The sequence below is a fragment of the Odocoileus virginianus genome, chromosome 23 (assembly GCF_023699985.2).
Source record: "Odocoileus virginianus isolate 20LAN1187 ecotype Illinois chromosome 23, Ovbor_1.2, whole genome shotgun sequence".
NCBI classification, from domain to species: domain Eukaryota; kingdom Metazoa; phylum Chordata; class Mammalia; order Artiodactyla; family Cervidae; genus Odocoileus; species Odocoileus virginianus.
The window spans coordinates 16306180-16321704 of NC_069696.1; the positions used below are offsets into that span (position 1 = coordinate 16306180).

Genomic DNA, 15525 nt, shown 5'->3' on the forward strand with positions numbered 1-15525 from the left:
TGGGACTCGGGCCCTGCCCAGGGAGCTCTCAGTCTCGGGTTCTCGCGGCTCCCAGGGTCTCCCCGCCAGCGCTGTCAGCCCGGAGGAAGACTGGAAGGCGCGGCCCTGCGCACGGGCCTCCGGGACTGGGAGGGGCCCTGGGACGTCCCGGGGCCGCCAGGCTGGCAAGGGAGGGGGCCCACTCAGGCCTGCCCTCTCTGGCCCCACTCGAGAGCCCGGTCTCAGTGAGGCGAAACGCTTAACATACGTATCTTCAAAACAGCGCGCCGCACACCCTGCGGTGAACAGCAGGGAGCAGGCTGATCCGCTGAGGGTCCCGGCAGTGCCGCCCACCCTCGGGCCCCGCATAGCACATGGGTGGGCAGGAGGGACTCAGAGTCTGGGCCAGACATTAGGAGAGGCGCCACGCGGTGCGGGGAGCCTCGGGGCTGCCGCTGACACGCTGGGACGGGGAGCTCTTTTCTGGATGAGTGTCGCGCTTTAAGAACCTGTGAAGGAGCAGACTACTGACGGTCCTGCTCCCCCCTCGCAAGCGGGAGCCCCGAAAACCCAACCCAGAGAGGGCTGAAGGAGAGGACCACCGGGCCCCCCCGCCCCTGCCCCGGGCACAGGCCCCGTCAGAGCCTCTTCTGCTTCCGTTGAGTACTGGGATGAGACCCCTCCTTTCTGCCCCAGCCGTCTGGAGTTGGTTTTTCTCACTTCTACCCCAAAAGGTCCTGGCCACCACACTGCCACGCCACTGAGCTCATGCATGGGCAGGCAGTGTCCCCGACAAGCCCTCTGGCCTGGCGCCTGAGCCCAGGACGGGCTCTCCTGCAGAGATGGTGGGGACCCTTCCCCCCGTATTCCCCCACCCTCATGCCCTGTTTGGAAGGAGCCCACTCCCTGAGCCCTCTCAGACGCACTTTAGGGTCAAGGGTAGGGTTAGGGTCACTTCTGGACCGTGATACCCCTGCTCAGGTTTCTTGCTAGCACCCTGCCCCTGTCCCCCTCAAGGTTCTTCCTCCCCTCCTGACGGTCTACAGCAGGCTCGCCTTTTCCAGTCCTTGGGCCCCTTGGCTCCCTTTCTGTCCTTTCACCCCCACCTAGCATGGCTCCAATGCCTGTCACCCTGCCGACACCGTCGCCCCCGCCTCCCCGACTGTTTTCACTGTACCCAGCTGGCAAAGCCCAGCCATGCACAGTCCTGCCCACCTGCCTCCTCCAGGCCCGTGCCACCAGCTGGTGCGGAGTGACACCAGAGCGACGCCGCGGCCTCAGCTGTGCGTGGCTGCTCTCCCCACCACCAAGCCAGCTGATGTCTGGCCAGCGCTCTTCGCTCTGCAATTTCCTCAAACCTCTGGTGCCCCCTCCAGTGTCTCAGAGATGACCCCGCTGGCCTCCTTCACAGAGAAAACAGACCTGCATCACCCCAAGTCTGGCCCTCCCCTCCCCGGCCTCCCCCCGCCCTGCCACAGTTACACAGAAGTTCTGCTCCTCCTGCCCCCTACCCACCTCGGGCTGTTTGCTGTTGGTGCCCCAGCCTCATCTTTCCCTCTGTAGGATCCTCACCATCAGGATCAAACTCAGTCTTTCCCACCTAAGACACTCAAGAGAAACCTCACTAGACGCGTCTATGCAGCCAGAGGCCGCCCCGGCTTTTCCTGCCCCATGCTGAACTCTCCAAAGCATTCCTCCACCGTCACCAGCACGCCCACCTCCTGCAATTCCCTGCTCTGCTTCTTGTTTGTTTCCATGGCCAAGCAGTGCTCGCGTGGCCAGCCTGTCAGCCCCAGAAGTGCCCTGCACTGAGCACCAGTGGGGGAAGCCTGTGGATTTCCCCTGGGGGAGCAGCACACGGACAGTTAAAGACCACAAGTGCCAGGAGCTGCGCCACGCAGGGGCTGTAGGCTCACAGGGGTCTCTGCCCCAGTCCGGAGCCATGGGGTGAAATAAGCTCCTAGGCTGTGCTCTGAGGCCAGAGAACGCCCTGCCCAGGGGCTGTGGGGGCAACAGTACCCCAGGCCTTTGGTGGCAGCAAGTGTTCTGAGAGGAAGAATGCAGACGGACACTGCTGCGGCTTTCCTCCACTTAACATAGAGACTGGGAATTTTGATTTCTTTTTCCTTTATTTAAAAAAAAGAAAAATTTTGGACTTCCGTGGTGGTGCAATAGAGAAGAATCCACCTGCTACAGCGGGGGACAGAGGTTCGATTCCCGATCTGTGAAGATTCCACATGCAGAGGAGCAACTAAGCCCATGCGCCACAGCTACCGAGCCCGAGTGCTGCAGTGATGAAGCCGCTGAGCCCAGAGCCCGCGCTCCACAGCCAGAGAGACCACCACGAGGAAGCGCCCGCGCTCCGCAGGGAAGAGGAGCCTCAGCTGTCACAACCAGAGAAAGCCCGTGTGCGGCCACAAAGACCCGGAGCAACCAAAAGTAATAAGTAAATTGAGAGAAGCTTTTAAAAAATAAGTAAAGTAAATTTAAGAAATTAAGAAAATATTTTGGGCCACATCACACAGATTGTGGGATCCTAGTTCCCCAACCAGGGATCAAACTCACACCCTGGCACTGAAAGCGTGGAGTCTTAAGCACTGGCCCACCAGGAAACACGCTAGTTCTCCTTTGTTGGTGGGTGAGGGATGTGATCACTTGTGTTTTGGAAGGACGATCCTGGCAGCACTGCGTACAGCACACTGAGGGGGGTGGGGGGCCTCTGCCTGCCCCCCTCCCACTCCAGGTTCTGTCCTCTCTCTGCACGGTCTGAGGGTGATGCCCACCACGCTTCCGCCTCCCGCAGACGTGCCAGCTCCGAAACTCCCCAGATGGTGCTCCAGTTCTGCCTTCTCTTCAGCCCCTGGCCTGGAACACTGGAGGCCAGCCAGACATTCCTGCCAGCAGGTAGGGTAGCTAACCCCTCCCCCACTCTCCCCTCGTCTGCCCCCCCACCCCCACTCTGTGTCTCTGACCCATCCACCCATCCACCACATCCTTCCTGCCAGCACCAGACCGACGTCCCTGCTGAATCCCACTTTTCTAACATAAATGTAATCACATCACCCACCCTCCTTCGGGAAAAAATAAATAGAAACGAGAATACCTGCTGATGCTTCCCTACCTGCCTCAGGACATAGACCAAGCTGTTTAACATGGCAGATGGCCACCACTTGTTAATTTATTCATCCGGCTAGTGTTTGTTGAGCTCCCGTGGCCTGTGCCGAAGGAGGCAGGGAGAGTGACCAGGACACTTATGATGACCTCACAGAGTGAGCAAGATTGGGATGGGAAGACAGAAGAGGAAGCACTAACACAGAGATGCACAGGCGATCAAAAAGGTCTGCAGGCGTGATGGGATAACTGTCCCCTCTCAGATGGACAAAGGGGTGAGGAACCTTGGCACCAAGTCCATTATCAGCTGACAGTACATCAGCCTTCTGGAGAGCAGTTTGGCTCCACCCATCAACACAAACACGGGCTCACCTTTAGCCAGAATTCCCATGCCTGCAAATATATCCTGTGGGGACACATCCATGAGCTCATGAAGCAGGGTACTTGTGCTTGGAAAGCCTGGAAATCACCTAATTGTCCCCCAGTAAAAGATCAGTGAAGTCACAGAACACCTACTTGTTGGTGTAGGCTCAGTCATAAGAAAGAATGGCAGTCTCTATGTTTGTTGTCATTATTGTTGAGTTGCTAAGTTGTGTCTTTTTGTGACCTCATGGACTGTAACATGTCAGGCTCCTCTGTCACCCACTATCTCCAGGAGTTTGTAAAGATTCATGTCCATCAAGTCTGTGGTGCTGTGTAAACATCTCATCCTCTGTTGTCCCCTTCTCCTCCTGTCTTCAATCTTTCTCAGCATCAGGGTCTTTTGCAGCGAGTTGCCTCTTCCCATCAGGTAGCCACACTATTGGAGCTTTCAGATGTTTTTGCCCGCATATGGATATGTGTGCATATATAATGCACACACACAGGACACCCCCCCCCAAAAGAAATGCACATAAAAGGAAGTAAAAAAAAACAGCACCCATCCTGGCCTGGGAAAGGAATCCACAGTGGGTGGCAATTAAGAGTCCTTACCTATTTAAATTTCTTACAAAAACCATTTAATATTTCAATAATGGGAGGAAATGTGTGAAAGTCGCTCAGTCGTGTCCGACTCCCTGGACTATATGGTCCATGGAATTCTCCAGGCCAGAATACTGCAGTGGGTAGCCTTCCCCTTCTCCAGGGGATCTTCCCAACCCAGGGACCGAACCCAGGTCTCCCACATTGCAGGCTGATTCTTTACCATCAGAGCCACCGGGGGAAACCCACTGGGAGAGTGGGAGAGTTTTCAGGAATAGAGCTGTTGGGCGCTCTACTGGGGAGGGGTCTCAAAATCTCCTCTGGTCTGGCCTCTACCTCTCACTGGCTCAGAAATTTAGGGGCGAGCCCCAGGGCGGGTGGGCGGGATCCAGCCCCACGACCACACCCCGCGGCACCCTCTCCATCACCCTGGACAGCTGGGCAGGCCCTGGGACAGGGTCTCCCATCGGAAAGAGGTGGAGGCGAGACTGGCTCCCGGGGTCCCCGGCCAGCCGCCCCGTTCCCAGAAGCGGCCCTAGTGGGGGTCCAGGTGGGGAGGGGTGGGCAGGGGTGGGGAAGGGTGGGACCCCGCCCCGCCAGCGCGTCTGGCTCCGCCTCCCTGGGAGACTATTTAGTCCGGGAGGTGCTGGGGCTCCGGCCCCAGCAGGACTTTGGGCACAAGGTGACGGAGGAGGTGCCCACACCACCTGCCAGAGACTCGCCCGGCCGCTGCCTGGCGGAGACCCTCGCCAACTGACCCGAGGCGCCCGCGGAAGCGTTGCAGGCCTGGGGCTGCCCCCCACACCTGCCCGGCTCGCCGCCCCCTCCGGCCCCGCCCGCATGGCCGGGCTCCTGGCGGTCACCCTCGGTTGCATCAGCCTCCTCTACCTACAGCTCCCAGGCGCGCTGTCCCTCGGCCTGGCCGGGAGCCGGCCGCCCATGCAACCCAGGTGAGCAGGTCTCAGACCACCCTGGCTGCCTGGGCAGGAAACCAGATGCTCCGGAAGGCCCCATCCCGCCCCACCCCGCCAACGCCCCAGGACCCCGGGTTGGGGGGGGAAACCCGCTTCTGCTGCTAAGGCTCACCTGCTAAATCCAGCCCCAGGCCTTGGGCACCCCCCGCAGGGCAGAAGGCTCCTTTTTCTTTGCTTGCCCTTCTAAGGCATGCCCACTACCCTACTGGCAGAGCAGACCCCTCAGAAGGAGAGGTCAGCTGTGGGAGGGGAGGTTAAGGGCATTCCCATACCTGCCCACCGTCCCCCACCCCAAGGGAAGGGCTGAGACGGCATAAACCTGAGTCCTGAGCAGAGTAGCCCAGGGAGGTCAGGCAGCCGCTTGCCAGCCCTTGAATGGGCTACTGAGATGGCTGAGGGCCAGAACCCCAGCCCTGAGCTCAGTGGGCTTCCCCTGGCCTGCTGGGCCATGGCGTGGGGTCTGTGGGCTTCCCCTGGCCTGCTGGACCATGGCGTGGGGTCTGTGGGCTTCCCCTGGCCTGCTGGGCCATGGCGTGGGGTCTGTGGGCTTCCCCTGGCCGAGCTCCAGCCTGGGGGGTGGGGTGGGCTTCCCCTAGCCCACTGGCCAGTGGCTTGGGGGCTGTGGGTTTCCCCTGGCCATGCTCCAGGCTGTTGGAAAGCTGTGGGCTTCCCTGGAAGGCTGGACCACTGGGTTTACTTCCTCCATCTCCCTGTTTAGGGAGCCCCCAGCCCGGACGCCTGCCAGTGGCTCACAGCCTCAGCACCCTGCAGCCCTTCCTGCTGTCTGGAAGCTGCACCAGGCCCTCCAGCCCAAGAAGAGTGTCAGCCTGGTCCCTGCCAGGGGTCAGCCTCTCCGCAATGTCCTCCGCCGACACTTGGGTCCCCGCAGGCCGAGAGCCCAGCTCCTGCGTGTGGGCTGTGCGCTGGGTACCTGCCAGGTGCAGAACCTTAGCCACCGCCTGTGGCAGCTCGTCAGTTCGGCCGGCCCTCGGGCCTCGGCCCCCGTGGACCCCAGCAGTCCCCACAGCTACGGCTGAGTCGGGGGGCAGGCCTGTCCCAGCTGGGATGCTGCACCCCAGCCCCAGGGCGGCAGCTGAGCCCCCAACCCAGAGTGCCTGCAGAGAGAAGCCCCTAGAAGGGCAGTGCAGGCACCAGCGAACACCCCTGCCCCGCTATCCCCCGCCACGTTCTGCAGCAACCAGCCTCCAATCGCTGTGGACATAGAGGCCCACGTGGGGGCCCAGCAGAGTCTGATCGCCCAGGGGCTCTGCACCGAGAGAGGGTAACACTTGGGGGGGGGGCGGGGCTGAGGGGAGGCCGTTGGCAACATTAGATGCCAGAACGGGGCGCAGAGGAGAGGGTCTGCCCAAGGACGTGGGGCAGACGTCAGGGACCTGAGCACCCCGGGCCTCCTCTGGGCTGTGGGAGAGAGGGATTCTGGGTTGGCCACTCGCCCTGACGTAGTAGGGTTAGGGCTGGGCTGCTCCAGTTGGGTCCAGGGTAGCAACAGAGACCTCTGCCTGCACCCCCTGAGGGCAGGTGGGGAGAGGGTGGAGGGGTCCTGGAGCTAGGCAGAGCACCCTTCCCACCCCCCCAGGGCAGGGTGGGAGTGGGGTGGGGGTGGCAATTCTCCCAGCCCAAATCTCGCAATTAAGGCAGAACCTTAGCTCAAGGTGTGTAGGGGTGGCTGACCAAGGGTCAGGGCTCCACAGGCCACAGGGGCTCCCTGAGCCTCCCCTGCCCAGCGCGGGGACCCAGTGGGTCCAGGTGTGGGGACAAGCGGAGGCTGGGGGAGGAGACTGGCCTGGTTATCAATGGACAAGTCAGCCAGAGGTGGAGTCTGCAGTGGGCGGGGTGGCGGCTGGGGGAGGAGTTACACGCTGGGAGCCTCCCGTCCTGGCACCCAGGTCTCACGGGGTTCAGAAGCTCGAGTTCCCTTATTCAGCAGACGTTTCGTGCAGCACTTAATTTGTTGACGTTTGCCGTGTCACCCTTTCGGCCACCGAATGAGGGGAGCAACGCCTTTACCCCAACTCCCAGCCAGACAGCAGGGCCGGGCCTGCAGGCACCACGGTGCCCACCCACAGATCCTGAGCTGCGGACCCCATGGGTGGGGCTCTCCCACCCTCGTGCTCACTCCTCTGGCTCCAGGCTCCCCCGCCTGACCGCAGGAGGTCAGCCCAGGCTGGTCCCTGCCCGGTTGGGGGATGGAGAGAGGGTGGCCGCAGCAGCTTGGATGCCGTGCGGAGGCTGGAATAGGCGCTCGCTGGGGCTGGAAAGGCCTGTGGTCACTGAGGGGTGTCGGAAGAGCAGTGGGGAGGGCAGGCCGTGAGGGCTAGAGGGGCTCCAGGATGAAGAAGAGGAGGCCCCAGGAGGGCTGGGTCAGGGAGTCGGGAGCTCAGCTGGGCAAAACCTCCTGCGGCCCTGGCCCTGGGGCAAAGTCCCGCGGTTCAGTGCTGGATCTTCGCCTCCAGGAACACAGCCTCACACGGCCCCTCCACGAGGCAACACGACCTGCCAGGAGGCCCCCAGGGCTGCGGTGCCCGCCCCCCTCCCGGCCCCCAGGTGCTCCTTGAGCCTCGGGCCGTTTTCCTTGGGTCACCTGTCACGGTCACAGCATCACACTGGTGTCCACATGGCCTCCAAGCTCCAGGCCATGTCCCGGCCGCCTGTCTGACAGCCTGCTTGGAGACCTGGGGGATGCCCGCCGGGACCCCACCGACCCCCCTCCCTCTGCTCCCGGCCAGAGCCTCTCGGTCCTCCTCCCGTCTCCCACCCTCATCCAGACCCGCTGGCCGGCACTTTATTCCTTCCCTCGGTCCAAGCCACCAACCTGCTTTGGGGTGATGGGTCCAGCCTCCCCCTGGCATCCCCTCTCCATCCTTGAAGCAAATATCTGCGGCGCACTTGTAGAAACAGCGAATGAAACATCAGCCCCCCAACCCAGAGACGGACATGTCCGTGGGAGGAGGCAGAGGAAACCGACCTCAGGAGCACAGAGAGTGAGCGATGCCCGGCTCGCGGAGTGCTGGAGGCGCAGCGGCTCGCAGGGCTGAGAGCACTCTGCCGTTGTCAACGGGGGCCAAGCACCCCCAGCTGACCCTCAGCACGGCAGGAGGAGCCGCGTGGAGAACACCTGGCCCACTGCCCTCTCCTGGCCCAGACTGCACCCTGACCTCAGCCTCTTTCCGATGACACCGTTGTCAGCTCCAGGCCGTGTGGTCCTGCTGTGTGTCCACCGCTGAGCCTGGCTCTCGCGTGACCCGGGCCGTGAGTTCATCTCTGCCCTGCCTGGAGATGGAGCCTCAGCCCCAGGGCCTGAGAAGATCCCTCTGAGATCTCTGAGCCTCTCTCAGCCATGAGCCTCGCCCAGTATTAGCAAGAATCCCACCCTGGACAGAATCCTGTCAAGTTTAGCAAGGCTGCCCCCACCCCTGATTCTCCTCTGGGAATTTCCCCTCGGGCCCCTGCCCAGTCCCCCACCCCACCCCCGGGCTGTGAAACTCCAGCAGACCTTGCGGTGTTCTAGCGGAGCATCTGAACATCTCTCCCATCTGGCAATCAAGAATAAAGTCTTCCATCCCTTCTGAACGAGTGTCAAAGGGCACTTCCCTGGAACTCCCATGGTTAAGGACCCTGACGGAGAACCAAGATCCCACGCACCATTGAGCACCCAGCAACTAACACCTAGCACCTAGCACTGCAACTGCGGAGCCCTGCAGTCGAGACCCCGCTCGGCCAAATAAACAGATATTCTTTAAAAAATGTCAAAATATTTTTCTGAAATAAGCCCCACCCTGCCCCAATCCCAGGTGCCTGGGGAAGATAGGGAGCTGGGAGGGGCAGCATCCTGGAGGAGTTTAAAGCTCCTGGCAGGGGTGGGAGTCTGGCGACACAGCCGCCTCAACCTTCCGGGCAGGTCAGTTGCTGCAGGGACTTGGAGGTTGGCTGGGGGCGGGGGGGGGGGGGGGGGGGGGCAGTGCTATGCTGACACATTAACTCTCAGAGGCCAGCAGGAGGGTGGATGGTCACTCATTACCGAGGGCCAAGGCCAAGGGGCTGGGTGGTATCCGGTCACTTATGTAATCTGTGGGCATATATACGGGCCCGTGGGCCCGTGGAGCTCTGCCCCTCTCAGGATGAAGGTGGCTGCGGTGAGTACCCCCGGCCCACGCAGACTGCGTGCTCAGGGAAAGCGGGGCAGCCCTGTGCCCATGCCCGGCGGGTTTCTGCCGGCCCACTCTTTGGGGTCAAAGGGCTCCCTCCCGGCCGTGGTCTATCTGGGGCAAAGGTCACGGGCCCAAACGCTGGGCTCCCTGCGGACCCGCGTCCTGAGAAGGAGACTCTGGGTGCGGGTGCTGTGTGGCTGTGGCCAAGCATCACCCTTGGAGCAGACATCCCCAGCATCCGCTCAGCAGATAAGGACTCAGAGCTGGAAGTCTTGACTCAGGCTCACCAAGGCCACGTGCCGGTGCCCTGGGGCGCCCACCGCCTCTCTGCCGCTCCACATCCAACAGTCCCGGCCCCCATGGGGTGTCCTCCCTTCCTCATGGAGCTGGCATCCTGGTGAAATGGATTCACCACCACCCCCACCCTACCAGGACCCAGACCCTTCGCTGGTTTCCCAGCCTGATATGGAGCCAGAAGCAGCCAGAGACAAGGACAGCTTCCGAAATTACACGGTGAGGACTGCTCCCCCTCCGGCCCCCGCCTCTCCTGCCCTGTCCCCTTGCACAGCTCCAGGGGCCACCCTGGGGACACCCTGACCACACCTTGAGGCCTGGGAGAGGCAGGCAGTGGCCCCCTGGGTGTGAAGGGCAGGGGGTGGCAAGCTGCCTGACTGACCTTCCGGCTTGCAGTCCGGCCCGCTCCTGGACCGTGTCTTCGCCACCTACAAGCTTATGCACACGTGGCAGACCGTGGACTTCGTAAGGAGAAAGGTAGGTGGCCAACTCCTAACCCAAGCTCCCAAGGGCTGACCCTGGGACCACACTGACCTTTCCCTTCTGGCCCAGCATGCCCAGTTTGGGGGCTTCTCCTATAAGAGGATGACTGTCATGGAGGCTGTGGACATGCTAGACGGACTGGTGGACGAGTCGGACCCCGACGTGGACTTCCCCAACTCCTTCCATGCCTTCCAGACAGCCGAGGGCATCCGGAAGGCCCATCCGGACAAGGGTGTGCTCCCCACTTGCTCTGACGGGTGCTGGGGAAGGGGGGAGTGGTCTGGCCCTCTCCCAGTAGGCCCTGCATCCCCCCACAGCCCCAGGACTGTGCCTCTGCCCCAGCCCCTGCACCCTCCTAGCCTACACTGTCCCTCCCTCTCCTCCAGACTGGTTCCACCTCGTCGGGCTCCTGCATGACCTGGGGAAGGTCCTGGCTCTGGCAGGGGAGCCCCAGGTGAGGAGAGGGGTGGAGGGCAGTCAGCAGGACAGGGCCCAGGGCAGCCTCCGCTCCAGGCTCTGGACACCCACTTGGGGGGCAGGCCAGTCATGCCCACCCACGGCTGCCCGTCGGTCCGTCCCCAGTGGGCAGTGGTAGGAGACACCTTCCCAGTTGGCTGCCGTCCCCAGGCCTCTGTGGTCTTCCGTGACTGCACCTTCCAGGACAACCCTGACCTCCAGGACCCCCTGTACAGGTGTGGCTCCCTTGCCCTCCCTCGCCGTGGTCCTCCCCCCTCCTCCCCCTTCCGGGGGTCCTGCTCCTGAGCTCCTCACCTTCCGTCCCCCTCTGCAGCACGGAGCTTGGCATGTACCAGCCTCACTGTGGGCTCGAGAACGTCCTCATGTCCTGGGGCCATGATGGTGAGGCCGGTCGGTGGGGGGGACGGCGGGGACCACTCGGGCTGCCCCTCTGGGTGCCCGCCCAGAGGTGGTGACCCGCCCTCTCCCACAGAGTACATGTACCGGATGATGAAGTTCAACAAATTCGCCCTCCCACCGGAGGTAGGAGCGGGTGGGGACCGAGCCAAGGTCAAGCCCCGCCCCGCCCCGCCGGCCGCCCCGCCCCGCCCCGCCGGCCGCCCCCGGCCGGAGCCTGAGGCCTGGCTGCCCGCAGGCCTTCTACATCATCCGGTTCCACTCCTTCTACCCCTGGCACAAGTTCGGCGACTACCGGCAGCTGTGCAACGAGCAGGACCTGGCCATGCTGCCCTGGGTGCAGGAGTTCAGGTACGGCCGCGGCCGCGGGCGCGCCCGGGGGGCGGGGAGACTCGGGGGGCTTCACGGGCCGCCGTCCCTGTGCCGCAGCAAGTTCGACCTCTACACCAAGAGCTCCAGCCTGCCGGACGTAGCCGCGCTGCGGCCCTACTACCAGGCGCTCGTTGACAAGTACTGTCCTGGCGCCCTGCGCTGGTGACGGCCCGCCACCCCCTCACCCGCCGGGTGCCCCGGGCGCAGCCGCCGTCAGGAACAGCGTCGGCCGCCGCAGCCCTGCCCGGGGGACCGCACGGGCCCACCTGCACTCCCTGCCGGTTGGCAATAAAGACCCCGAAACGGCTTGTGATTCTGACCTGCGTCTTGTGGCGGGACACTCACTGGGGTACCCGTCTGGGGGTGGGGGACCCCTGCTCTGGGCTCAGTCTCCCTAAAGAAAACAAACAAAAACATCTGCTAGCTGGAACACACGACAGGAAACACCGTGGTAAACACTCAGACTGACTGCGACGAACACGACCCATGAGGTCTGGACACCCCCAGACGCAGCCCTCTCCCTGGCCAAGTATGCCCCCTCACGCGGCGGCGCTGCGGAAAGCTGCTCATTTGTCTGGGGACTTCCTGTCAGGATTTTGCTGATTACACCCTCTTGGGATCTTTTCATGTTTTCCTCAGTATTTCTTGCTAACTGATAACTGAGCGCAGAGGCTGAATCAGATTCAAGTTTGCCTTAGGGGCCAGAGTGCTCCAGAGGTGGGGGCTTTCGGAGAACACCGCTGTCCTGAGCGCGGTCAGCGGGCCGCATGGTGGTCTCGGGTCTGAGAACGCCCTCCACCGGAGGGGGAGAGACTCACCCGGCGACCAGCCAGCTCCCCACCCTGTTTGGTCACTGTCTGTGCAGGAAGGGGAAGTGCGTGCTCCCACCGATCTCTTAGTTTAATCAGTTTGTAAGAGCTGGTTCCGAAGCACCCTTCGAACACAATCAAGTTGTCTGTTGTGTATCAAGGACACACACATTCAGCGGATTTGTGCTTCCATGAGTTGTCATCCTTCCTGGTGCTCAGACAAGGCTGGGGAGGGGCTTTGTGGTGGGCTCCTGGGTCCTCCGGACAATCAAAATTGGTCTCTGGGATGGGATGTCTTGCCATCTGGTGTAACAGGATGCCCAGACTCTGTTAATTTCCTGTGTATGCTGTAACAAACTACCATAAACTTGGTGACTTGTTGAAAACAACAAATTTATTCTCTCAAGCCCTGGAAGGCAGAAGTCTGAGATCATGGTGTCAGCAGTGCCTCCTCCAGGGCGTCCATTCCCAGGTGGCAGCCAGCACCCCCGGCTCGTGGCTGGCGGAACCTTCTCTGCCTTCACACTGCTGCCTCTCTGTGTCCCGCTCCGTCCCTCTCTATAAAGGCACTTGTGACGGCACTCAGTGCCCACCCAGATGATCCAGGGAGACCTCCTCATCTCACAGTCCGTGATTATATCCACAAGGTGCTTTTTCCAAGTGAGGCTATGCTCACACGTTTCAGAGGTCGGATGTAGACAACTTTGCGGGCCATTTCCAGCTCACCGCAGGGGCTGATGTGGATATGGAACTGGTCCTTTCTCCAAGGCACTTTGGGAGTGGGAAGTGGTATTCCAAATGCACGTGCTGGGGGCTGAAGACCCAATCATTTCTTGAATGTCCACGGGTTGTGACTGTGGAGGTGGCACTGCCCACTGCCTCCCTGCCCTTCTGCCCAGTGAGACCCTCTTGTCCTGCTCAGACCCCTCCTGAGCACCCAGCCCTGCGGTGCCCTGGCAGCAGGAGGGGTCAAGTGTGACCAGAGGCTTTGCCTGGGACTTCCCTGGGTGCCCGGTGGTTGCAGGAGATGGGGTTTGGATCCCTGGTTGGGGACCACATGCCGCAGAGCAACTGAACCGGTGCACGCTGGAGCCTGCGAGCTGAGCGGCAACTGTGGAGTCCATGTGCCTCAATTAAAGACCAAGGCATGATCCAAAGGAAATCCTGCATGCAGCCAAATAAGTAGTAAAGTGCATGTATGCACATACACATACATTTTTTTTCATTTATTTTTATTAGTTGGAGGCTAATTACTTTACAATATTGTAGTGGATTTTGCCATACATTGACATGAATCAGCCATGGATTTACATGTTCTCCCCACCCCGATCCCCCCTCCCGCCTCCCTCTCCATCCCATCCCTCTGGGTCTTCCCAGTGCAGCAGCCCTGAGCACTTGTCTCATGCATCCAACCTGGGCTGGTGATCTGTTTCACCCTTGATAGTATACTTGTTTCAATGCTGATCTCTCTGAACATCCCACCCTCGCCTTCTCCTGCAGAGTCCCAAAGTCTGTTCTGTACATCTGTGTCTCTTTTTCTGTTTTGCATATAGGGTTATCGTTACCATATATTAAAATTCCATATATGTGTGTTAGTATACTGTAATGGTCTTTATCTTTCTGGCTTACTTCACTCTGTATAATGGGCTCCAGTTTCATCCATCTCATTAGAACTGATTCAAATGAATTCTTTTTAATGGCTGAGTAATATTCCATGGTGCATATGTACCACAGCTTCCTTATCCATTCGTCTGCTGATGGGCATCTAGCTTGCTTACATGTCCCGGCTATTATAAACAGTTCTACGATGAACACTGGGGTGCACATGTCTCTTTCAGATCTGGTTTCCTCAGTGTGTATGCCCGGAAGTGGGATTGCTGGGTCATATGGCAGTTCTAGTTCCAGTTTTTTAAGGAATCTCCACACTGTTCTCCATAGCTGCTGTACTAGTTTGCATTCCCACCAACAGTGTAAGAGGGTTCCCTTTTCTCCACACCCTCTCCAGCATTTATTGCTTGTAGACTTTTGGATAGCAGCCATCCCGACTGGTGTGTAATGGTACCTCATTGAGGTTTTGATTTGCATTTCTCTGATAATGAGTGATGTTGAGCATCTTTTCATGTGTTTGTTAGCCATCTGTATGTCTTCTTTGGAGAAATGTCTGTTTAGATCTTTGGCCCATTTTACACATACATTTAAAAAGAGGCCCTGCCCAGGCTCTTCCCCACTCACGCCTGGAGCACTCTTCTGCTGCCTCCTCTCCTCCTGGAGCACGCCTGCTTGCTCTGGGCCCCCTTGCACCATCCTCAAGCCCCCTTGCCAGCTGTGCCCCCACCCCCAGACTTTGAACTCAGGCAGGGCAGGTGCAGGGCGCCGAGGGGGTCCTTTCCCTAGAGCGGCTTGTGAGGTGCAGGGGCCTCTGGAGGGGCAGGCCAAGGGCTCTGAACCTGGACTGCATGTGGGTGACGGGGCCTCTCTGCCTTCCTGAGAGTGGAGAGGAGGCAGGTCTCCGAGGAGGCTGGGGTTGGGGGGATGCTAGACTGACTGTCTCTCTGTGCTCAAAGTCATCACCCAAGGGGTGCCTCCACAGTGAACAGCAGAAGTGGCCACCTTCGCCTCTGACCCCAGGTCCCCACGCCTCTCTGTGGCCCTGCAGCCTGTAACCTGGCCGTCTCCAAACAGGCCCCAGGGTTGGGAAGAGGGCCAGGGATTTCATGTTCCAGTCTACTCGGCATTGCTGGTCTTGCTGGGGGCCTCAGGGCACTGGGCAGCTGAGGAGCCCGCAGAGGCAAGGCTTGGCTTCGCCTCCAGATTGCACTGGCCAGGCGCCTCTGCCCGTGGGCCTCTCCAGGCAAGAACACAGGAATGCGCTACCATTTCCTCCTCCAGGGGGTCTTCCCGACCCAGGGATTGAACCCAAGTCTTCTGCATTCTCCTCCTGCATTGCAGGCAGATTATTTACTGCTGAGCCATTGAACTTCCCTTTAAACGAGCCGGTTTCTTCTAAGAGAGTGGTTGCAAGCAAGAGTCTTAGAGGAATCTAGAATTTGTTATCGGGCCTGTTTGGGGTTGAAAGTTGGGAACGCCTGCTGGTAATGGAAACCTGGTGGTTCCTGGCCTACAGGAGCAGGGCAGATAATCACAGCCTTAGTTACTCTGGCCAGCCCTCGGGGATGGTGAGCAGGTGCTAGAGGAAGGCCGCTGCTTCTACAGGCACTGATGACCTAAGACAGGACAGCGATGAATCCAGCTCCCTAAACCCAGGACCGAGCCTGGACCGGAAGAGAGCATTCCGTGACTTGCTGGGCTCTGCGACGTGCCCAGACACGGTGACTTCCCCAGACCGTGGCCCCAAGGGCATGGCTGGCAGCTGCTCAGCTGCCCTGGAGACTCTGGGCTGTTGGGGACCATGAGGTTACTGCTGCTTTCACCCAGAGAGGTCACTTCCTTAAAAGGTCAGTTTTACTCAAGAAGGTCTTTTTTTTTTTTGCCACGCTCCAT

The 15525-nt window shown here is 60.3% G+C and overlaps 2 protein-coding genes across 3 annotated transcripts; both read left to right on the top strand.

Annotated features, from left to right (window-relative positions):
- The first annotated feature begins 4682 nt into the window (after positions 1 to 4682).
- ADM2 (adrenomedullin 2) lies at positions 4683 to 8789 on the top strand. The gene is made up of 2 exons (XM_020881987.2): positions 4683 to 5000; positions 5743 to 8789. Exons 1-2 carry the CDS (start codon positions 4891 to 4893, stop codon positions 6059 to 6061), a joined length of 429 nt encoding a protein of 142 aa, XP_020737646.1. The 5' UTR covers positions 4683 to 4890; the 3' UTR covers positions 6062 to 8789.
- Positions 8790 to 9101: 312 nt separating this feature from the next.
- MIOX (myo-inositol oxygenase) lies at positions 9102 to 11534 on the top strand. 2 transcript variants are annotated; one of them, XM_070453597.1, is made up of 10 exons: positions 9102 to 9178; positions 9626 to 9706; positions 9884 to 9964; positions 10040 to 10202; positions 10357 to 10424; positions 10553 to 10662; positions 10761 to 10828; positions 10920 to 10969; positions 11082 to 11194; positions 11273 to 11534. In XM_070453597.1, exons 1-10 carry the CDS (start codon positions 9164 to 9166, stop codon positions 11379 to 11381), a joined length of 858 nt encoding a protein of 285 aa, XP_070309698.1. In that variant the 5' UTR covers positions 9102 to 9163; the 3' UTR covers positions 11382 to 11534. The 2 variants fall into 2 exon arrangements, with proteins under 2 accessions (XP_070309698.1, XP_070309697.1); XM_070453596.1 differs by lacking the exon at positions 9102 to 9178 and having other exon boundaries at positions 9596 to 9706.
- The last annotated feature ends 3991 nt before the right edge of the window (positions 11535 to 15525 follow it).

Coding starts and splice junctions, on each gene's coding strand:
- ADM2 (XM_020881987.2), top strand. CDS start 4,891: ATGGCCGGGCTCCTGGCGGTCACCCTCGGTTGCATCAGCCTCCTCTAC. Junction 5,001..5,742: donor CGGCCGCCCATGCAACCCAG/GTGAGCAGGTCT, acceptor CTCCCTGTTTAG/GGAGCCCCCAGCCCGGACGC.
- MIOX (XM_070453596.1), top strand. CDS start 9,596: ATGGATTCACCACCACCCCCACCCTACCAGGACCCAGACCCTTCGCTG. Junction 10,970..11,081: donor AATTCGCCCTCCCACCGGAG/GTAGGAGCGGGT, acceptor GGCTGCCCGCAG/GCCTTCTACATCATCCGGTT. Junction 11,195..11,272: donor CCCTGGGTGCAGGAGTTCAG/GTACGGCCGCGG, acceptor CCTGTGCCGCAG/CAAGTTCGACCTCTACACCA.